This window comes from Cibotium barometz, chromosome 36, assembly GCF_041138505.1.
Source record: "Cibotium barometz isolate CiBa-2024 chromosome 36, ASM4113850v1, whole genome shotgun sequence".
NCBI classification, from domain to species: domain Eukaryota; kingdom Viridiplantae; phylum Streptophyta; class Polypodiopsida; order Cyatheales; family Cibotiaceae; genus Cibotium; species Cibotium barometz.
The window spans coordinates 32,526,354-32,543,545 of NC_141081.1; the positions used below are offsets into that span (position 1 = coordinate 32,526,354).

The window sequence follows — 17,192 nt, forward strand, 5'->3', positions numbered from 1 at the left end:
GGCATAACGCCTTTACCCCAACAGTAAGCTGTCTCCGAATGCCCTGATCCTTGCAATACTGTTGAAACTCCTGGGATGTAAACTCACCCTCTCTGTTAGTCCTGAGAACCTTGACTGAAGAACCGGTGTCTTTTTCCACCTCAATCCTCCAATCACAAAAGTGTTGAAAAGCCTCATCCTTGGTCCCAAGTAAATCTGGAGAAGTCATGCACCATCACAAGCATGTACAACGCCTTACTCAAAGACGTGGTACTCATTGGACCACACAAGTTTGCATAAACAAGAGCAAGTGATGTCGAAGATCTCTGTTGCTTCCTTCGGAAAGGCGTCTTGGTGTTGCTTCCCTTGTAAGCAAAGGAACATACAGAAGCTAGAGCCTTGATTGTGAGTAAACCCTTGACCATGAAAGAAAGAGCATCATAGGTTGTAGGCCCAAAGCACAAACTGTAGAAGGCTGGAAACAGTTGATTATTGCTGCAAAATGAGCATGAGGGAAGCCCGTAGGTGCTTACAAGCATAAGAGACTGTTGCTACAGTCAATGACCTCCAACAGATATGCAAGAATGAGATGAAAAGTAAGGGGAAGGATGAGAACCCTTATATATCTCTCTAGAGAGCTGGTCGGCCAACTGTAGCAGGTCGACAGCTGTCTAGTAGCATAAAATGCCTAAAAAATGGTAGAAAAATCCCAAATAATATCTGCTAAATATGCCAATGCAGGGTCTCATAAAATGACCAGTACAAGCATGAAAAAGTGATGTAGACCCCCAACACCTCCTCTTCAGCGCCAGAGGGGCGGTCCAATACCAGCATGCTGAAGGAACATCTGCAAAGTAGCTTTCGGAAGTGGTTTGGTGAAGAGATCACCCACGTTGTCCTTGGTAGAATAGTAGGTTAGCCGAAGAAGTCCCAGCTCGATCCAGTCGCGTACAAAATGATAATGCACCTCAATATGCTTGGATTGTCTCCGTATCACAATATTTTGAGCTAGAGCAATAGCACTCTGAGAATCCGAGAAGATGGTAATTGGGGAAGTTTCGGCACAGCACCGGTGGAAGAAGCCGAAATAGTTCTCTACTTTTGAGACTTCCAAGAAACCAATCCTGTACCAAGCATGAAGCAATATCCAGATGTAGACCTCCTAGTATCAATGCAGCCTGCCTAATCAAAATTTGTGAAACCAACCAAGTCAGCACCATTGGAATAGGTGATGCCATAATCTGAAGTACCTCGAAGATAGCGAAGAACTCTCAAGGCTGCCTACCAATGAGACCTTCGAGCAGTTGATGAGAACTGGCTGAGGACACTCAAAGCATAGGAGATATCTGGAGTCTGGACGGGTGTTGGCTAGGTAAAGCAATGAGCCAACAATCTGCTGGTACTCTGTGGAATCCACCTCGTCCTCCTTTTGGAAAACTTGGCATTGGGATCCATGGGACAACAGAGAGGTGTACAGTCTGACAACCATAAAGTGAGAGCAGCTTCTTTACATACTTCTGCTGAAAATGAATTATCCTTAAAAGTATCAAAGGAGGTAGGCAATTTACCAAGAAGTTTATGGATGGGATTGTTGATGGTGCTCCCGTACTCTTCAAGTTGCAGCGTGATATGGGACCTGGGTGAACTCTCCAATCTTCTCAATCAAGTTAACTGACTCATTGATTGTAAGCTTCTCCAAATTTGACTCCAATTTGGCATGTCGAAACTCTCCTATACCTCCTCTGAATCTTTTGTCCACATCTGATGAGCATTACACCGGGTAGAGACAAACTGTGTCTGTATAGATAGAGTCATGCAATGGATGATAATAAGACGAGCCCGAGCATCCAATATGCTTCTCAAAGTAGGGTCCACCAAGTGAGGTGTGGAGATAGCCATCCACGCACCGGCTCCTTCTAGCAATAACTGAGTGTAGAAAGACCAAGTATGATAGTTGGTTGCTGTAAGCTTCATGGAGTCACTAACTTGGGGAGGATTGTAGGATGGTATATGGGTAGGGGTGGGAGTAAGACCTGGATGAGAGAAACTTAGAGAAGAAAGATTGGGAAGAGGAACCACCTGGGGAGCAGGAGCAGGGGATCCAGGCAATGAAGGAGCTAGAGTATCAACGAGAGAAGGAGCAGTAGTAGAGAAATGTCACCATTTGGCCACCCAATTGGTCCACCCGTGCTTTCTTATCATGTATATACATTGGATTGGTGTCCATGGCAGTTGTTTATGCCGGGGATTGATGCCACTCATGTGATACAGTGGACTTGGCTTTCCGTTGGGACTTGTGCCTCCGTGTACATGCCCGGAAATGCTTGGTGGATTGGTGTTCCATTGGGTCTGGTACCTCATGTACTTGCTTGGAGCACGTCTATTTTGGTATAGTCTCATGAACAGGGATTGTCCATACCAATGCTGCATTGCATAGCATCTTTATGTGCTTGCTTGCAATTGAAATTGCATGCTGTTTTCATGCTTGCTTGACCAATGTGTAGGTCCGGGTAAGGGGACGCCCGCCCGCGAACCGTGCGTGTGAAACTGTGTGCTGGCATGGTTATGTGGCATGTGACAGGTGGTAAGTATTGGTCATAAACCTAGCCTTAGGAGTTAGCACTAATTTATAAGTGAGTGTGTACACACTTCATTAAGTTTTGGGCGACCAAAACTCACTTATAAATTATGACCAGCCCGGTGTTCACACACTAATGTCCCGAGGTGGACATAACCCAATGTCCACCACCCAGACCTTATCTCCTTTGTACAAAGGGAGTAACCAGCATGTGTCCACTCTAGCTTGCTCCACAAAGCACCTGCCTGCCACCTACATTGAACAACTCACCACCTCACTCCTCCTTCTCTCTCTAGAGATTGGCGCCTCCTTCATGAGGGTTGTTGGGCTGCATTTTCTGCACTTTCTCCTTCCCAATTCCATTTCCAAGCTTGCTAAGGTGTTTCTCAAGCTTCCAAGAGTGTTTCTGGATGCTAATCACTCTCCTACACACTCCTAATGATTGATATTCAGCAAAACAGCTCTCTTTATTGCTGTCATTTCTGGTTTTTTTGCTGAAAACCCTAATTTCAGCCCTCCTTTCTCAAGTTGAACCATAGGGGAAGCTTTCCCAAGGTTCCCTTCATCCTCTTGAAGACTTTTGTCGCAAATTAATGTGACAAATCGAAGATCTCAACACTCCAAGGACTTCCATCGCGAAGACTTCCGCTGTCATCGACTCTACTTGCTATTGGTAAGCTTTTATGCTTAATATGGGAGCAAGTAGCAGGAGGGAGGAACCGGACTACAAGATCACATACCTTGTGTAGTGTTCTCTTGTCCTACGTGCTCTCTTGCATATTGTTGCTACCATGTGTTGGTGGAACAATAGAGAGCAGATGAACATGGGTACTTGAGAGAGTAGCGTGGATTGCAAGTCTACATCGGCAACCACTTGTTTGCAATAATGTATTCATATGCATTGGTATGGAAATCTAGTCAGAAATGCCCATGACACTATGTACTTGATTCTCCCAAGATCAATATACTTAAATATATTTGAGGGAGGGGTCGACCGTTCCGGCTCATTGTGTGTCTCTTGTCAATTCAGCAATTTACTTCTTGTATTTGAGCAAGTGTCCATCGAATCTTAGTGTATTTAAGTGTATTGATTAGCATTGTGTTCAACCAAGTTACAAGAAATCTCTTGAAGCCATGTCCTCTGACAAGAAACTTTCTCTAAAGAAAGAGGGCTGTAAAAAAACAGCAAATAGCCTCCTTTGAAGCTGTGCACAGCAAGAGGAGACAAAGAAGAGAGGGAGGGAGGGTGGGAAAAGAGAAATAGAGAAAACAAATCTCTCAGGAACCCTGTTCTCCGCACCCAAAAGAGAGCTTCAGCCTCCAACAGAAAAAACGCAGCAGTCCAACAATATAGATGCACAAAAAACACAGCAATGATGAAGCCTCTACTCCAATCAGAAAAAACGCAGCAATTCCTTACCTGTAGATCAGCCTTTGGCTCTGATACCATGAAAGAAAGAGCATCATAGGTTGTAGGCCCAAAGCACAAATTGTAGAAGGCGGGAAACAATTGATTATTGCTGAAAATGAGCACGAGGGAAGCCCGTAGGTGCTTACAAGCATAAGAGACTATTGCTACAGTCAATGATCTCCGTAGATATGTAAGATGAGATGAAAAGTGAGGGGAAGGGTGAGAACCCTTATATATCTCTCCTGAGAGCTAGTTGGCCAGCTGTGGCAAGCCGACAGCTGTCCAGTAGCATAAAATGCTATTAAATGCCTAAAAAATGGTAGAAAAATCCCAAATAATATCTGGTAAATATGCCAATGCAAGGTCTCATAAAATGAGCAATGCAAGCATGAAAAAAGTGATGTAAACCTCTAGAGATGATATATAATCCAACAAACCAACCCATCTTTTGAAGCTTGCAGAAAAATTTGATAGCTCAAATGGCCAAAACGAGCATGCCAAAGAGTTGCAGAAGAACCATGAGAGAGCAAAGCGGTCAATTTGTATAAGCCTTTATCTTGGACTCCCTGAGCCAAGATGTTACTAGTCTCCTTATCACAAATAGTAATCTGGTGATGAGAGAAATCACCTCCGCACCCTGAGTTGTAAGAGCACTCACTGACAAAAGGTTGAATGCCAAATTTGGAATGTAAAGAATGTCAAAGAAGTACCTCTTGTTGTCGGAGGAGCGGTGGTGCCACGTCCATGAACTGGCACGGAAGAAGAATCACCTAAGGTGAGTGTGCCTGTCCTGGCAGTTAAGTCCTCGAACCAATTCAATGGGGTGTCATGTGAAGGGTAGCACCGCTATCCACAATCCAAGACCTAGACTGAGAAGTCGCAAGTGCTAGTGTACGAGTGGTATCGGCTAATAGAAGAATACCATCATCCTCTTGGTCTAGGACACCGCTGTAGAGGTAGAGTCCTTTCCTTCTTCATCTTGCTTCTTCTTTTAACATTGGGGCTGTTTATGACCCTTCTAGCCACAGTAGTGACACTCCATGTCCTTGTTTTAGAAGATTTATCTTTGTCTTTGATATTGTCCTTGGAGCACTTGTCAGAACCCCCTTTCTCTATCTTCTATTGATTCTTCCCTTTATCTTGAGTAGCCAAAGCTCCATTAGAACCACTAGAGGTGTTGGTCCGCTCCTCAAAGCGAGACCGAATCTGCATAATGGAGGGAAGGACTTCCTTCCAAGTAACTAGAATAGCTCGAGTTGAAGAAACAAGAGATTGAAAGTAAGCATCAGACCTCTCTGGAAGCTTGGAGAGAAGCCGAATAGCCATATCCTGTGTAGAGATATTCTTGCCATGTACAGCAAGCTTGTCCCGAAGATCTTTCATCTTCATGATGAAAGTAGATAAAGAAGGAAAGGCAAAAACCGAAAGATTCATAAATTGCTTTTCCAAAGCCAAAATCTGCCCCAGAGACTTAATCTTGTAAAGATTTGCAAGGGCCTTCCAAACTTCATGTGCTGCATCTGCTGTACGCACATAAGAGAAAACAGAATCGTGACAATTCAACACGAGAAAGGAGAAAACACAACGATCATTTACCTCCCAAGCATCAATCTGTGCTTGAGTCACACCAATTGTAGAAAGGGTGGGAAGGGTGGCATTGGGAGCTGTAACAAGTGAGTCCCAGAGATCCACTCCATGCAAGGCTGACTTCACCTTCACCTTCACCTTCTACAATGTATAGTTGGAGCCATCCAACTTGGCAAACTCATAGAACATATGAAGCACAGCCGAGGCAATCATCACTGAACTCAGGCTCAACTCTCAGAAAAGAAAACACACAACTCAGAAGAAAGAAGTGTCCACCACAGGTACCAAGCTGCCACCAAAGCCACAATCCACACAAGACCCCCTCTACAAGTGATATGTGTCCACTGGAGAAGAAAACACAGCCAACAAAGGGGCTGCAAACCTGAAAAAACAGACCAACTTCCACACCTCATATGAGAAAAAAGCTGAAGAGAAGGTAGCTTCTGGCTGAAAACGATGAAGCCCAGGTGAAGGTAGAGCGACCAGCAGCTACTGTCAAGAAAACGCAGCAACCAGAGGACTGCAGATCTGAAAAACGCAGAGCAGAAGGGCTGTACATAGGGCAGAATATGTGGCAAGAGAAAAACGCTGATCCTAGAGCGATGATACCATGATAGAGTGTGCACAGAGCAGAAGCAAGGGGGGCACTAGAATGTGCTGAACTGAGAGTGCAAGAAATGAAATGAAATGAAATGTTATATTAACGTCTTCAAAAGGCCATAATGACCTATGAGACCAAAAGTTACATCATGGTGGATCTGAGAGATATGAAGCCAATAAGCTGAATATACTGCAGTGAATGCAATCCTGAGCAAGAGAGCAAATAGTTTCATAAGTGAAGGATACAAAAGGGAGCAAGTGTGTCAACACATGAACCACACAACTCAACGATGAAGATAAGGCCAGCCCACCTATTTATAGGTAAGGAGCTGACCGACTGGAGCTACAGCACCCGACCTGGGAAAATTATCAAGAAAAAGGGGAAAAATAAGGGTGGCCAGTCCACAACCAAGGGCCATAAAAAAAGGAACAAATATGGGCACCATATAGGGATGAATATGCTACCCCCCCCCCCCCCCCCACACACACACCACCAGAGCCTACGGCGCCCCCCCTCTTAAGGTCATGGGCATCGTATCCTGGCGCTCATGGCTTTGGGAGAATAGACCCTTGGTGCCCATCCATCGGGACCTTAGTGAGTGGAGTTGGCATGACCCCCTTACCCCCTTCTTTATCGAGAACTCGGCTAGACGGGGGCGTTAAATCCTCCTACAACAGATTGGCTGCATCCCCACTGCCTCCCCTCACTAGTAGGCTGAGGGGATCCCAATCACCTTCCTAGAGGATTTCTGGCAGTGCCGCTGGAGCAGCTTCCCCTCCCGCAAGGTTCATTCTTCTTATGGTTGATGGCTCACCGGAGCCTTGCGGTGGGAAGGAACTTGGCTTGCGATTTTGGGCCGGCTTGAATCTCGTCGCAGATGTGATGGCCCTGATGAGTCCTAGTGACACCGCCTTTGGGATTGCCCTAATGGCACATTCTCCGCCTCTTCACTTTCAACCCGGCCACTGTGCGCACTGCTGGGAGGCTGGGAGGCGGAGGCCGGCCCAACACTCTTCTATGAGGTTGATGACGGAGGCCTAGCTCTCGTGCTCTCGCACCACGGCATCTCAGTGGCGATAGCGGCCACAGCCCCCGTCCGACATTGGACCCCAGAGACTAGCAAAATACCTCACACCTTCATTACAGGCATGTGTGCTTAATGTTTTCATCGATTATCCCAACCCGACCGAGTGTGTAGGGAACTTTCTGACATTGGGTCAAAGAGAGAGGAGAGCTGGCATGGCGGTGCTACAAAGTGTTCGACGTTCCTATGTAGTTAACAAGAAGAGGAACTTTGCGAATGCTTTGGCTACTCAATAGGCTATTGTGGCAACCATAAGTAGCTCCCAAATGAAGGGTAAGGTGAGTGCTTAATCTCGCATCCTTTCCATAGCACCATACACACTTAGAGTTGGCTCTAGTAGACGGTAAAGTTTAGATGCCAATGAGGTTGGTGCTTTGTGGGTGAGTAGTGGTCGTGTAGTTAGGCATGATCGCCTTGTAGATGAAGCCCCTAGAGCCTTGATAGAAAGATTTTGGGAGGAAAATTGTTGTGCCTCACGAGTGCCTGGCACAATTGGAGAGTGTGCTGCAGCAAGAGTATTGCAGGCGAGTCCACTCCCTCAGGAGAGACCATTCGAGCTATTATGTCTGATATTGGCTAGCCATGGAGGGAGCCCCACCTTCATTTTTTCAGTTCTCTTACTGTCATGGACAGGGTTGTATTATGCCTCTTGGTGGATTTTCTTTTAACAAATAGAAGGATCTATTCTTGGGAAAAAGAAAGTTCTTGATTCAATTAATAATGCATGCTTTTCTTATTGGCAGGTACATCAAGGCAGATTGACTGAGACTGAAGCTCGCAGATACTTTCAGCAGCTGATTGATGCAGTAGATTATTGTCACAGAAAAGGTGTATGCCATAGGGACTTGAAGGTAGTTCTCTGAGGTTATCAGCTTAGCAACAAATACTATGACATAACTCCACCTTCTGAAGGAGCTTGATAGAGCTGATTATACGGTGTTGACTTCTAACCTTGGTGACTTGGTCTCTGCAGCCAGAGAATCTCCTCTTGGACTCACAAGGGAATTTGAAGATTTCAGATTTTGGTTTAAGTGCATTACCACAACAAACGACGGTATGAAATAAAATTCATAATTTGGGGACCAAAAAATGTAGTCATGATTTATTTTTTCATGCAAAGTACCAATTAGAAGGGATTTTATTGGGCACTATTTTACTGAATTATTTACATCTTTGGGGCTTTATTCTCTTTCAGACAGACGGGCTTCTCCACACAACATGTGGTACTCCCAATTATGTGGCCCCAGAAGTATTTTTCTAAATTCATATACGACTTTTTAAAATTTTGGAGTTTTTCTTTTACCAGCATGATACGATTTCAGAATCCTAATACCGAAATCATTTGTACTATTGGCCAAATCAATGATGTGCAACTCAAATAATGTTGAACTGCATGCTCTGGATAAATGAAGTATGCTGTTTTGTTAACTATGCCACCTATAAATAGAAATATATGTTTGTATGTATAGATCGCTGTGTGTGTGTGTGTATTGTTTCTTGGTAATATAACACTGGTTTTTACTTAAAAAAAAAAAGTCTCTCTCTCTCTCTATTGCACGCACGTGCCTAGTACTGGAGTCCTCTATCAGTTACATCAGGAGAGGGAGAGGGTCAGATGGCCTGGTTTGCCCCCCTCCTCGTTGACATGGCCACCACCATTACCTACATGTGCATGGTATTCTCAGTGGTTTCATCCACATGGCATACAGATGGACGTCTCCCCCCATTTCAGTTGAGCCTGGATTCCCCCTTCCTCGACCTCTCATGGAAGGAGGTCAACTGGATCATCTGGTTGGATCTAGTGGGACTACACATACATTGGACATGGATGTCCTCATTAGAGATTGGGTAAGAAATGCAAGTTCTATAGAGTTCTCTCCTTTCTTTTTTTTCCGACTAGCCTTGGGCCCAAGATCCTCCCATAGTTACCGTCTTTCAGCACCAGAACGCACCCGCCCCATAGGTAATGCCGCCGAGGAAGCACCTTGTGGGGTTTTGAACCCGGGACGGAGCCTGGGGCCTCCTAGTCCTAGGCAAAAACCTTCACCACTTGGGCTATCACCTCATTGGCGAGGAAGCACCTTGTGGGGTTTTGAACCTAGGACTTCCTTGTCCTAGGCAAAAAACCTTCACCACTTGGGCTTTCACCTCATTGGCTATAGGCCCAAGATCCTCCCGTAGTTACCATTTTTCACCACGTGAAGGCGGGCGCCCGCCCATAGGCAATGCCACCAAGGAAGCACCTTGTGGGGTTTTGAACCTAGGACCTCCTGGTCCTAGGCAAAAACCTTCACCACTTGGGCTATCACCTCATTGGCAATAGAGTTCACTTCTTAAGACTATTTGAGGATGGATTCTTTGAGATCTGGAGATACACACAGATACACATGTCACATGCTATGGGTATCGTGATTGGTCAAATTAGGGTATTCTCCCACTGCCAAGCTGAGGATATCTCATGGGGGGAGAGGATATGCACATACCATGGGAGAGGTAGAGGATGATGCACACTAATATTTAGCTATGAGATAAGGGGAAGACTCCACTGTACCATGGGAGAGGTAGAGGATGATGCACACTATATTTAGCTATGAGATAAGGGGGAGACTCCTCAGCCTTTTTGAGATTCGGCCCATTTGCATGGGCGATATTGTATGAGGATTAGAGATGCCTAGGCATTTCTTGATGGAGCTGCGACGACACAGGGATGGAGTACTGAGGCAGTATGCTGAGAGACAGGCCCAACCTTGATAGGACACCTCTCAGAGAGCCATTGCAGATTTCTTCGTGGTACATGCATCCACATTAGAGTTTACCACCCGTACTATTGCCTTTGCTTCGACATCAGAGCCCTCCACCCATACCCTTGCTTCGGCTCTGCGCCCCAAAGGAGGTCTTAGTGAGTGCGCCCGATGTATCCTCTTGATCTAGAGCACCACCACCCTCCATCTGACAGAGGCAGATCCAAGAGATTCTCTGCTGATATGACGTGCTCCCATCATAGAGGCTTGACTTTCCTTCCACCATCAAATCAGTTCTAGCCAAGGCGGGTATCATCATTAGCTGATCACGGCATATCTCACTTATGTGTTGATTACATGTACATACACTAGTGTTAGATGTTTCCTTTTTGCTTTTTATTTCAGTTTTCCATGGCTTGGTATATCCATGGTACGATTGTTTCACTTCTGGTCTCATAGACCCTTGGGTCTTTCCCACTCTGGCGTGACTCTAGACCGGGCCACGGCACTACAGTGAGCCCGACGCCCCAGATTCCCTGGACCTCACCAGCAACACAGACATCAGCCCCAGCTTGAGGAGATCTTGGAGAGGCACAGAGCCACCTTCCCACGCCTGCCAGATCTACAGAGCCTTCTACAGGCTAACTCCATGCTCGACGGCCCCCTCCCTCTACCGGGGGGCTAGCTCCATAGGTTGTATGACGATAATGGTCCCACTTTGTATCATATGGCTCGGATTTGACATTCTCAGCTCATTGCTCTAGTCTTTGTTTTCTTTTGTACCATGATGAGATCACATGGACACTATTGTATCACTTTTGGTCTCATAGACGCACTGGGTCTTTTGAAGATATTTAATATAACTTTCTCCTAGATGTTATCCATTAGGAGCTCCTAGTACCGTACTTTTCCTCATAGTTGTTTCAGTTTCAGTTAGTTGTTTAGTTGTTTTTAGCTTTTCTTACACAGACATTGTATCAGATCCACCAATTGTTGTAACCTTTTTGGTCTCATAGGTCATTTTGGCCTTCTGAAGACGTTAATATATCATTTCATTTCATATCATTTCTTCTTTCTTCTATACATACATACATATACACATATATATTCTTTTTTTCATTTTTTTTTCGTAATGGTTGGTTGATTAGATTCTCTCTCTCTCTCTCTCTCTCTCTCTCTCTCTCTCTCTCTCTCTCTCTCTGTGTGTCACTGAGGATGGATTCATCCAGCAGCCGGGCTACTTGAGTGTTCACATGTCCCATGCCATGCGGATTGCGATTGGCCAGATATGGGTTTCTTCCCACCGTCTCAGAGTGGAGACAGGTAGAGCTGAGCACATCTTCAGAGTCGGGAAGCTCATACGGACACCCAGAGAGGAGAGGATCTGCCGACTATGCCACACAGAGGTTGAGACAGAGGAGCATTACATATGCCGCTGCCCAGTATACTATGAGATCCGCGGGAGGTTTCACTGTCTATTTCGTGAGGGATTCAGTCCACTCTCTAGAATCATTGACTTCTAGGACCAGCGTTGCTTGGGTCTCTTCCTGCATGAGCTCCGCAGACACAGGGACACCTTCTTGAGACACAGGCCCCAGCCACCCCGCCCCCTCCCTTGGCAGCCAACCATCACTAGTTTCTTCTGGATCCAGGAGTTGGAGGACACCGACATAGTGGATCTTGTGGACCCTCCACGAGCTGCTCTGGACCTACCTCGCTCGAGAGGAGTTACGTCGGACCGAGCCTTTGCACTCCAGTGTGCCCGACGCCCTCGACCCCCCCGTCGGCCACGATGACCTCATCAGCGCCAGATCCAGGACATGCTCCACCGCCATTGAGCTACCTTTCCACGTGACATAGTTGAGGGAGACCTCTTGGCCATACTCGTCAACCCCATGCTTGACATTTTGGAGAGTGGTATACCATCTACTCGGAGCTGATGTTGCTCCCATGTTTTTTATGTTCTTAGTATTCCATGATGAGTTTCCATGGACAGTTTTGTATCACCCCAGTGAGATAGCTATATTTATGTCTTCTTTCTGTTTTATTTTCCATTGCATGATGAGATATGCCATGGACATTATTGTATCACTTTGGTCTCATAGGCCCATTGGGTCTTTAGTAGATGCTTAATATATCTTTCTTTCTTTCTCTCTCTCTCTCTCTCTCTCTCTCTCTCTCTCTCTCTCGGGTTATGGAGTATCCATATGAGCGTTGCGTTTCCTGTTGGAGATACGATGACAGAGAGAGTAACTATTCAGAGATCCTTGACTACGGCACCCATCTCAGTCTGCCATCACTAGTTTTTTCTGCCCACAGGAGGACAACACACGGATGAGACCACCCGCCGATGAGGGGCCACCATTTTTCCCCTCGTCTACAGTTACCGTAGCTCGTGCCACTGCACTTCGGAGAGCTAGAGGGCCCACCCTCCTGGACCTCGAGCACCCCAAACTCACCAGCCCTAGATTGATGAGATTCTCACCTGCCACCGAGCATTTGGAGCTACTACCTCATTCCAGCTTCTCTTGAGCCTTGGAGATCTAGGGGCCCTTCTCACCCCCTCGCCGATGTTGGACATCCTTTATGGACCCCTACCACACATTGATGGATAGCTAGGGCTCACACCCTCGTATCCTCTACACCCACTATGTATCCACGATGATGAGGATGGTGATCCTCCATGATGAGGATGGCAATGATGATCCATACATATCTACATTTACCTAGGGATTAGTGTTAGTTCCTTTTGTTATGCTGTCTTTTTTTCCATGATGAGATTCCATGGACACATTGCACACCTTTTGTCTCATAGACCCATTGGGTCTATTGCAAGACATTAATCTGTCTTCTTCTTCTCTCTCTCTCTCTCTCTATATATATATATATATATATATATATTCTGTCATGTGCATGCACATGGACATGCTAATCCCGAGCTAAATCCGCAATTTGCAACAAATAAACACTCGGGTTAGGGCATATGCCAGGCTCAGACAGGCTCAAGAAGAAGCTTAGTGTGGACACAAATGGAGTTAGCTAGATACCTCAGGTCGGTGGATGATTTAATGAGTTTTATGTCCACTAAACCTAGCCGACAGCAGACAGTGACTGCATAGTGAGCTGCATATGACTAGGATTAGCTTTTCATTTCAGTTTTTCTTTCCACGATACTTAGGACATGGACTTGTTTTATACAGATTTGTCTCATGGGCCAATCTTGCCTTCCGTAGACGTTAATATATCCTTTACGGTGGATTTCCACTACAGTACCCGCCAGGTTGGGCAGTCCTCCGATATACCTTCTGTAGAGAGACCGATGGAGTATACATTGCAGAGATCTACAGCTTGTTGAATGCAGAGGATCCATAGAGGCCATTAGCAGAGCTCACAGAGATCCTGACAGAGGCTTTACATACAACTGCAACGACGGCCTTCCCACACACGCAGCCCACAGTACGACCACGTCCTGGGAGCATGCCCCAGAATAGTTGGTATGATGATGACTGTAGGGAGCTCAGAGCCCGGCTACAGAGAGAGGTGGCCACAGGTGTTACTACATATAGACAATCACGCATCATCTTCCAATGCCTCATTCGGCGGAAGAAGAGAGCATTCTTAGCTCGGCTGGAGAGAGACATGTATCAGCTGTTTTTGAGTTAGGATTCTGGGGAGGCCTGGAGATTGCTTAGAGAGCACCCCCGCCTCCGGCCATTACCTCTCCAGATACATGGGGCGAGTATGCAGCCTCCCTCTACACAGTACCAGAGCAGCCACCACTACCGAACCCTCCAGAGCCTTGTCCACCCACTTCTACCTTCTTCATAGTAGAGATGGTGAGGAGGGCCATCAACAGATTGCATACAGGGAGGGCACAGGATCATGAGGGCATTGTAGCCGAGCATTTCATACATGCTAGAGATATGATTGCAGACTTGCTAGCTCTCATGTTTAATAGAGCCATGTGTGAGGGGTTTCCTGGGACTTGGAGTACTTCCACGATTGTGCCGGTACTCAAGTCTGGAGATCCGAGCCTGCCGACTAACTACCGCATCATTACGATTGGTCACTCGCTGGCCAAGCTATATGCCTCTATTCTTGAGCAGGAGTTGAGGATGGACAGAGAGACAAGGGGTCCGAGCTCAGGGGACAAGCCGGTTTCAGGAGGAGATTCTCTACTTCGGATCATATCTTTACCCTCAGGGCTATCATTGAGGAGGGCAGAGCACATGGGAGGAGGATCTACTGTGGCTTTGTGGATTTCCGCAAGGCCTTTGACACAGTGAGACTGATGCACAGGCTACAAGACTTGGGGGTTCCATGTGAGCTCATTTGGGGTATTATGGCACTTTATGAGACAGTAGTTGGGTAGGTGCGGACTTCAGAGGGTCTCTCCCAGCCAGTACACTCCACTATAGGGGTGAAACAGGGCTGCCCGCTCTCTCCGACTCTATTTGGACCATACATTGATGAGATCTCTGATTATATTGGGACACGAGGGGACAGAGGAGCCCAATTGGCTGGCACTTGGATACCTCTGCTCTTATATGTTGATGATATTGTGCTTATAGTAGACTCACCAGAGGGTATGCAGAGGCACTTGGATACTTTACATGCTTATGCATAGGATAGTGGGCTCTCAGTTAACCTTCGTAAGACCAAGGTTATGGTGTTTAACACTACAGCTCAGTGGGTTTGGAGATCAACGCCTATTTTCACATATGGGTAGGAGACAGTGGAGTATGTTGGCTCATACACATATCTTGGAGTGGTGTTCACTGGGCCCACATTTTCCATGAGGGGGGCAGCAGAGGCCAGATTGACTAGAGGATATGCAGCACTAGGAGGTCTAGAGAGGATGTGCTCACAGGTACAGTTTCAGGAGCGACGCACTAAGCTGTGGCTTTTTGACACGCTGGTCACATCGGCTATGCTATATGGAGTACAGATCTGGGGGCCTAGCCTAGATCGTCACAGTCGATCAGGACGCACATACGATGGATGGAGATCGATGGAGAGACCACTTGTGTCCATGATCTCCAAGATGATTCAGGCTAAGGCCACGGTACCCCATGAGATTATCAGAGCCGAGATGGGAGCACCACAGATCGTAGTCGAGGCTCTTGCCAGATCAGTGTCCTTCATTCATAGCACTTGGGAGCTTCCCCGACACCGGTATGCACAACTTGCTTTAGAGTCCTCTCATCAGCTAGCCATGGAGGGAGACACTTCATGTTGGTATGCGCAGATAGCATCCTGGTTTGAACTCCATGGGTTCAGTTTAGACAGACTTCCACCCTTCCAGTACTCTCTGGAGGCACCCTCTCTCACCTTGACACATTATGAGATTAGTAGAGTCATCAGACATGACCTCATTCAGTTGGACACTAGGAGGACATGGCTAGAGCCCTCATAGGAGTTGGGGACGAAGATGGCTTTCTATAGAGACCATCTTCTCCGCACCACTAAGGATGGCTTTATACTTAGACCGAGCTACATGGATGCCCATCTGTCTCATGGATTGAGGTGTGCCATTGGGCAGATCTGCACCTCTTCACATGAGTTAGAGCCCATGCCCCACCCACCCTTCCTCATCGCGAAGGGATGAAACCCTCGCCATTGCCTTGACCAAGAGGTGATGGTTTTTTTTCTCACAAGGGTTATTTGTGTGGTTAGTTTTTAGGCTCAAGGGAGCACACCCCAAGTACGGGAGTGGCTCCCATCTCTCGAAGGGTGGTTGGTTTACTAGCGTTTTTGGGAAGTCCCCGAAAGACCCCCCCCCACACACCTCTAGTGGATGGTTTTATTGCGTTCGGGCACGAATACGAATGCTCCTCACAAAGGGGTCATGACATACGACAAAATATCCTAAAAGGTACTACTTCTGTACATGATTCTTGCACTGTTGATGAGCCAGTTTGTCACCGTGCACCATAGTGCATGGGTGCATGTGACATTCCCTCTTGCATAGCTTGGCGGTGGTTCATGGCTTCGAGGTAGTCCGCCAATAACTGTGGATACTCAAGGAAGAATTCATCTAGCCAAACGTCTTCATGGGTCCCTTGATCTTTGAACTTTGTATAAAATTGGCGAAGACGTCGTCCGGAACCGTGCTTCCAACGATGCAGAAGGATCTGTTTGGACTCTATCACTTCTTCTTCATCAACCATTTTTGTCTACTACTCTTCTCGAACATTCTACAATGAAGGTCCAATATAAGGCTTTAACCAAGAGACGTGCAAGACGTTGTGCATCGTCCAACTGTCTGGCAATTTGAGTTGCATGGCGACATCGCTTATCTTCTTTATGATGGGAAAAGGACCAAAACTCCTGAATGACAACTTTGGACAACGCTTGCCCACTTGTGTGAGTCTTTGCTTCATGATCGTTAAGTATACCCATTCACCTTCTTTGAAGTTGACGTCTCTCAACTTATTTGCCTGTTTGATGTAAGCCTCTTGAGCTTTGGTAAGATGCTCTTTGACTGACTCAATGATGGCTGAAAACGTTTCTGTTGTCTTGTTGACTTCGAAGGAAGGAGAGATCATCCGCGTGAGAAGGGATGAAAATCTTCGACCAAATGCTACCTCATACGGAGTTCTGCCAATACTAGATAAGTGTGTGTCATTGAGAATTGCTTGTACCGACGGGAGATGAAGCTCCCACTTCGACTACTGATCATGGCAGTACGCTTTAAGCACATTGAAAGCCAATTGATTGTAAATCTCAGTTTGGGGATGGAATGCACTGGACAATTGCAATTTGGTACCAAAGTTGTCTAACAGAGCTCACCAGAAGTGCGATGTAAACTTTGGATCCCGATCTTAAGTAATGGTCCATGGCAAACCACAAAGTGGATACCAATGTCAGAGAAAGAGCCGGGCTATATCTTCTGTTGTGGTCGTCTGTTTGCATGGTATAAGCATACAAAATTTACTGCATCTGTCAACTATCGTCATACACCGAGCATCCCGAGATCCAGTAGATGCGAAAAGTGGTCCAACGAAATCCATCAAAATGTCGTGAAACGGACTTTCAGGGATGGGCAATGGCTGAAGCAACCTTGCCTGTTTGGTGTGAGGAACTTTAACTTTTTGACATATGGAACATGCGGAAACATAGTTGTATACATCCCTGCGCATCTTCGGCCAATAAAACGATCTTTCTAACTTCTCCAAAGTACTGTTGATCCAGCGATGACCACCAATAAG

The 17,192-nt window shown here is 46.4% G+C and overlaps 1 protein-coding gene across 2 annotated transcripts in view; it reads left to right on the forward strand.

The window, feature by feature from the left end:
• Positions 1–17,192, forward strand: part of LOC147617813 (CBL-interacting serine/threonine-protein kinase 24-like) — a 75,816-nt gene that overhangs the window by 23,446 nt on the left and 35,178 nt on the right. For both annotated transcript variants that reach the window (XM_086776073.1, XM_086776072.1), the window contains exons 4-6: positions 7,984–8,091; positions 8,214–8,294; positions 8,436–8,489. In XM_086776073.1, the coding sequence (XP_086632199.1) occupies positions 7,984–8,091; positions 8,214–8,294; positions 8,436–8,489 (243 nt within the window). The remainder of the gene's footprint in view (positions 1–7,983; positions 8,092–8,213; positions 8,295–8,435; positions 8,490–17,192) is intronic.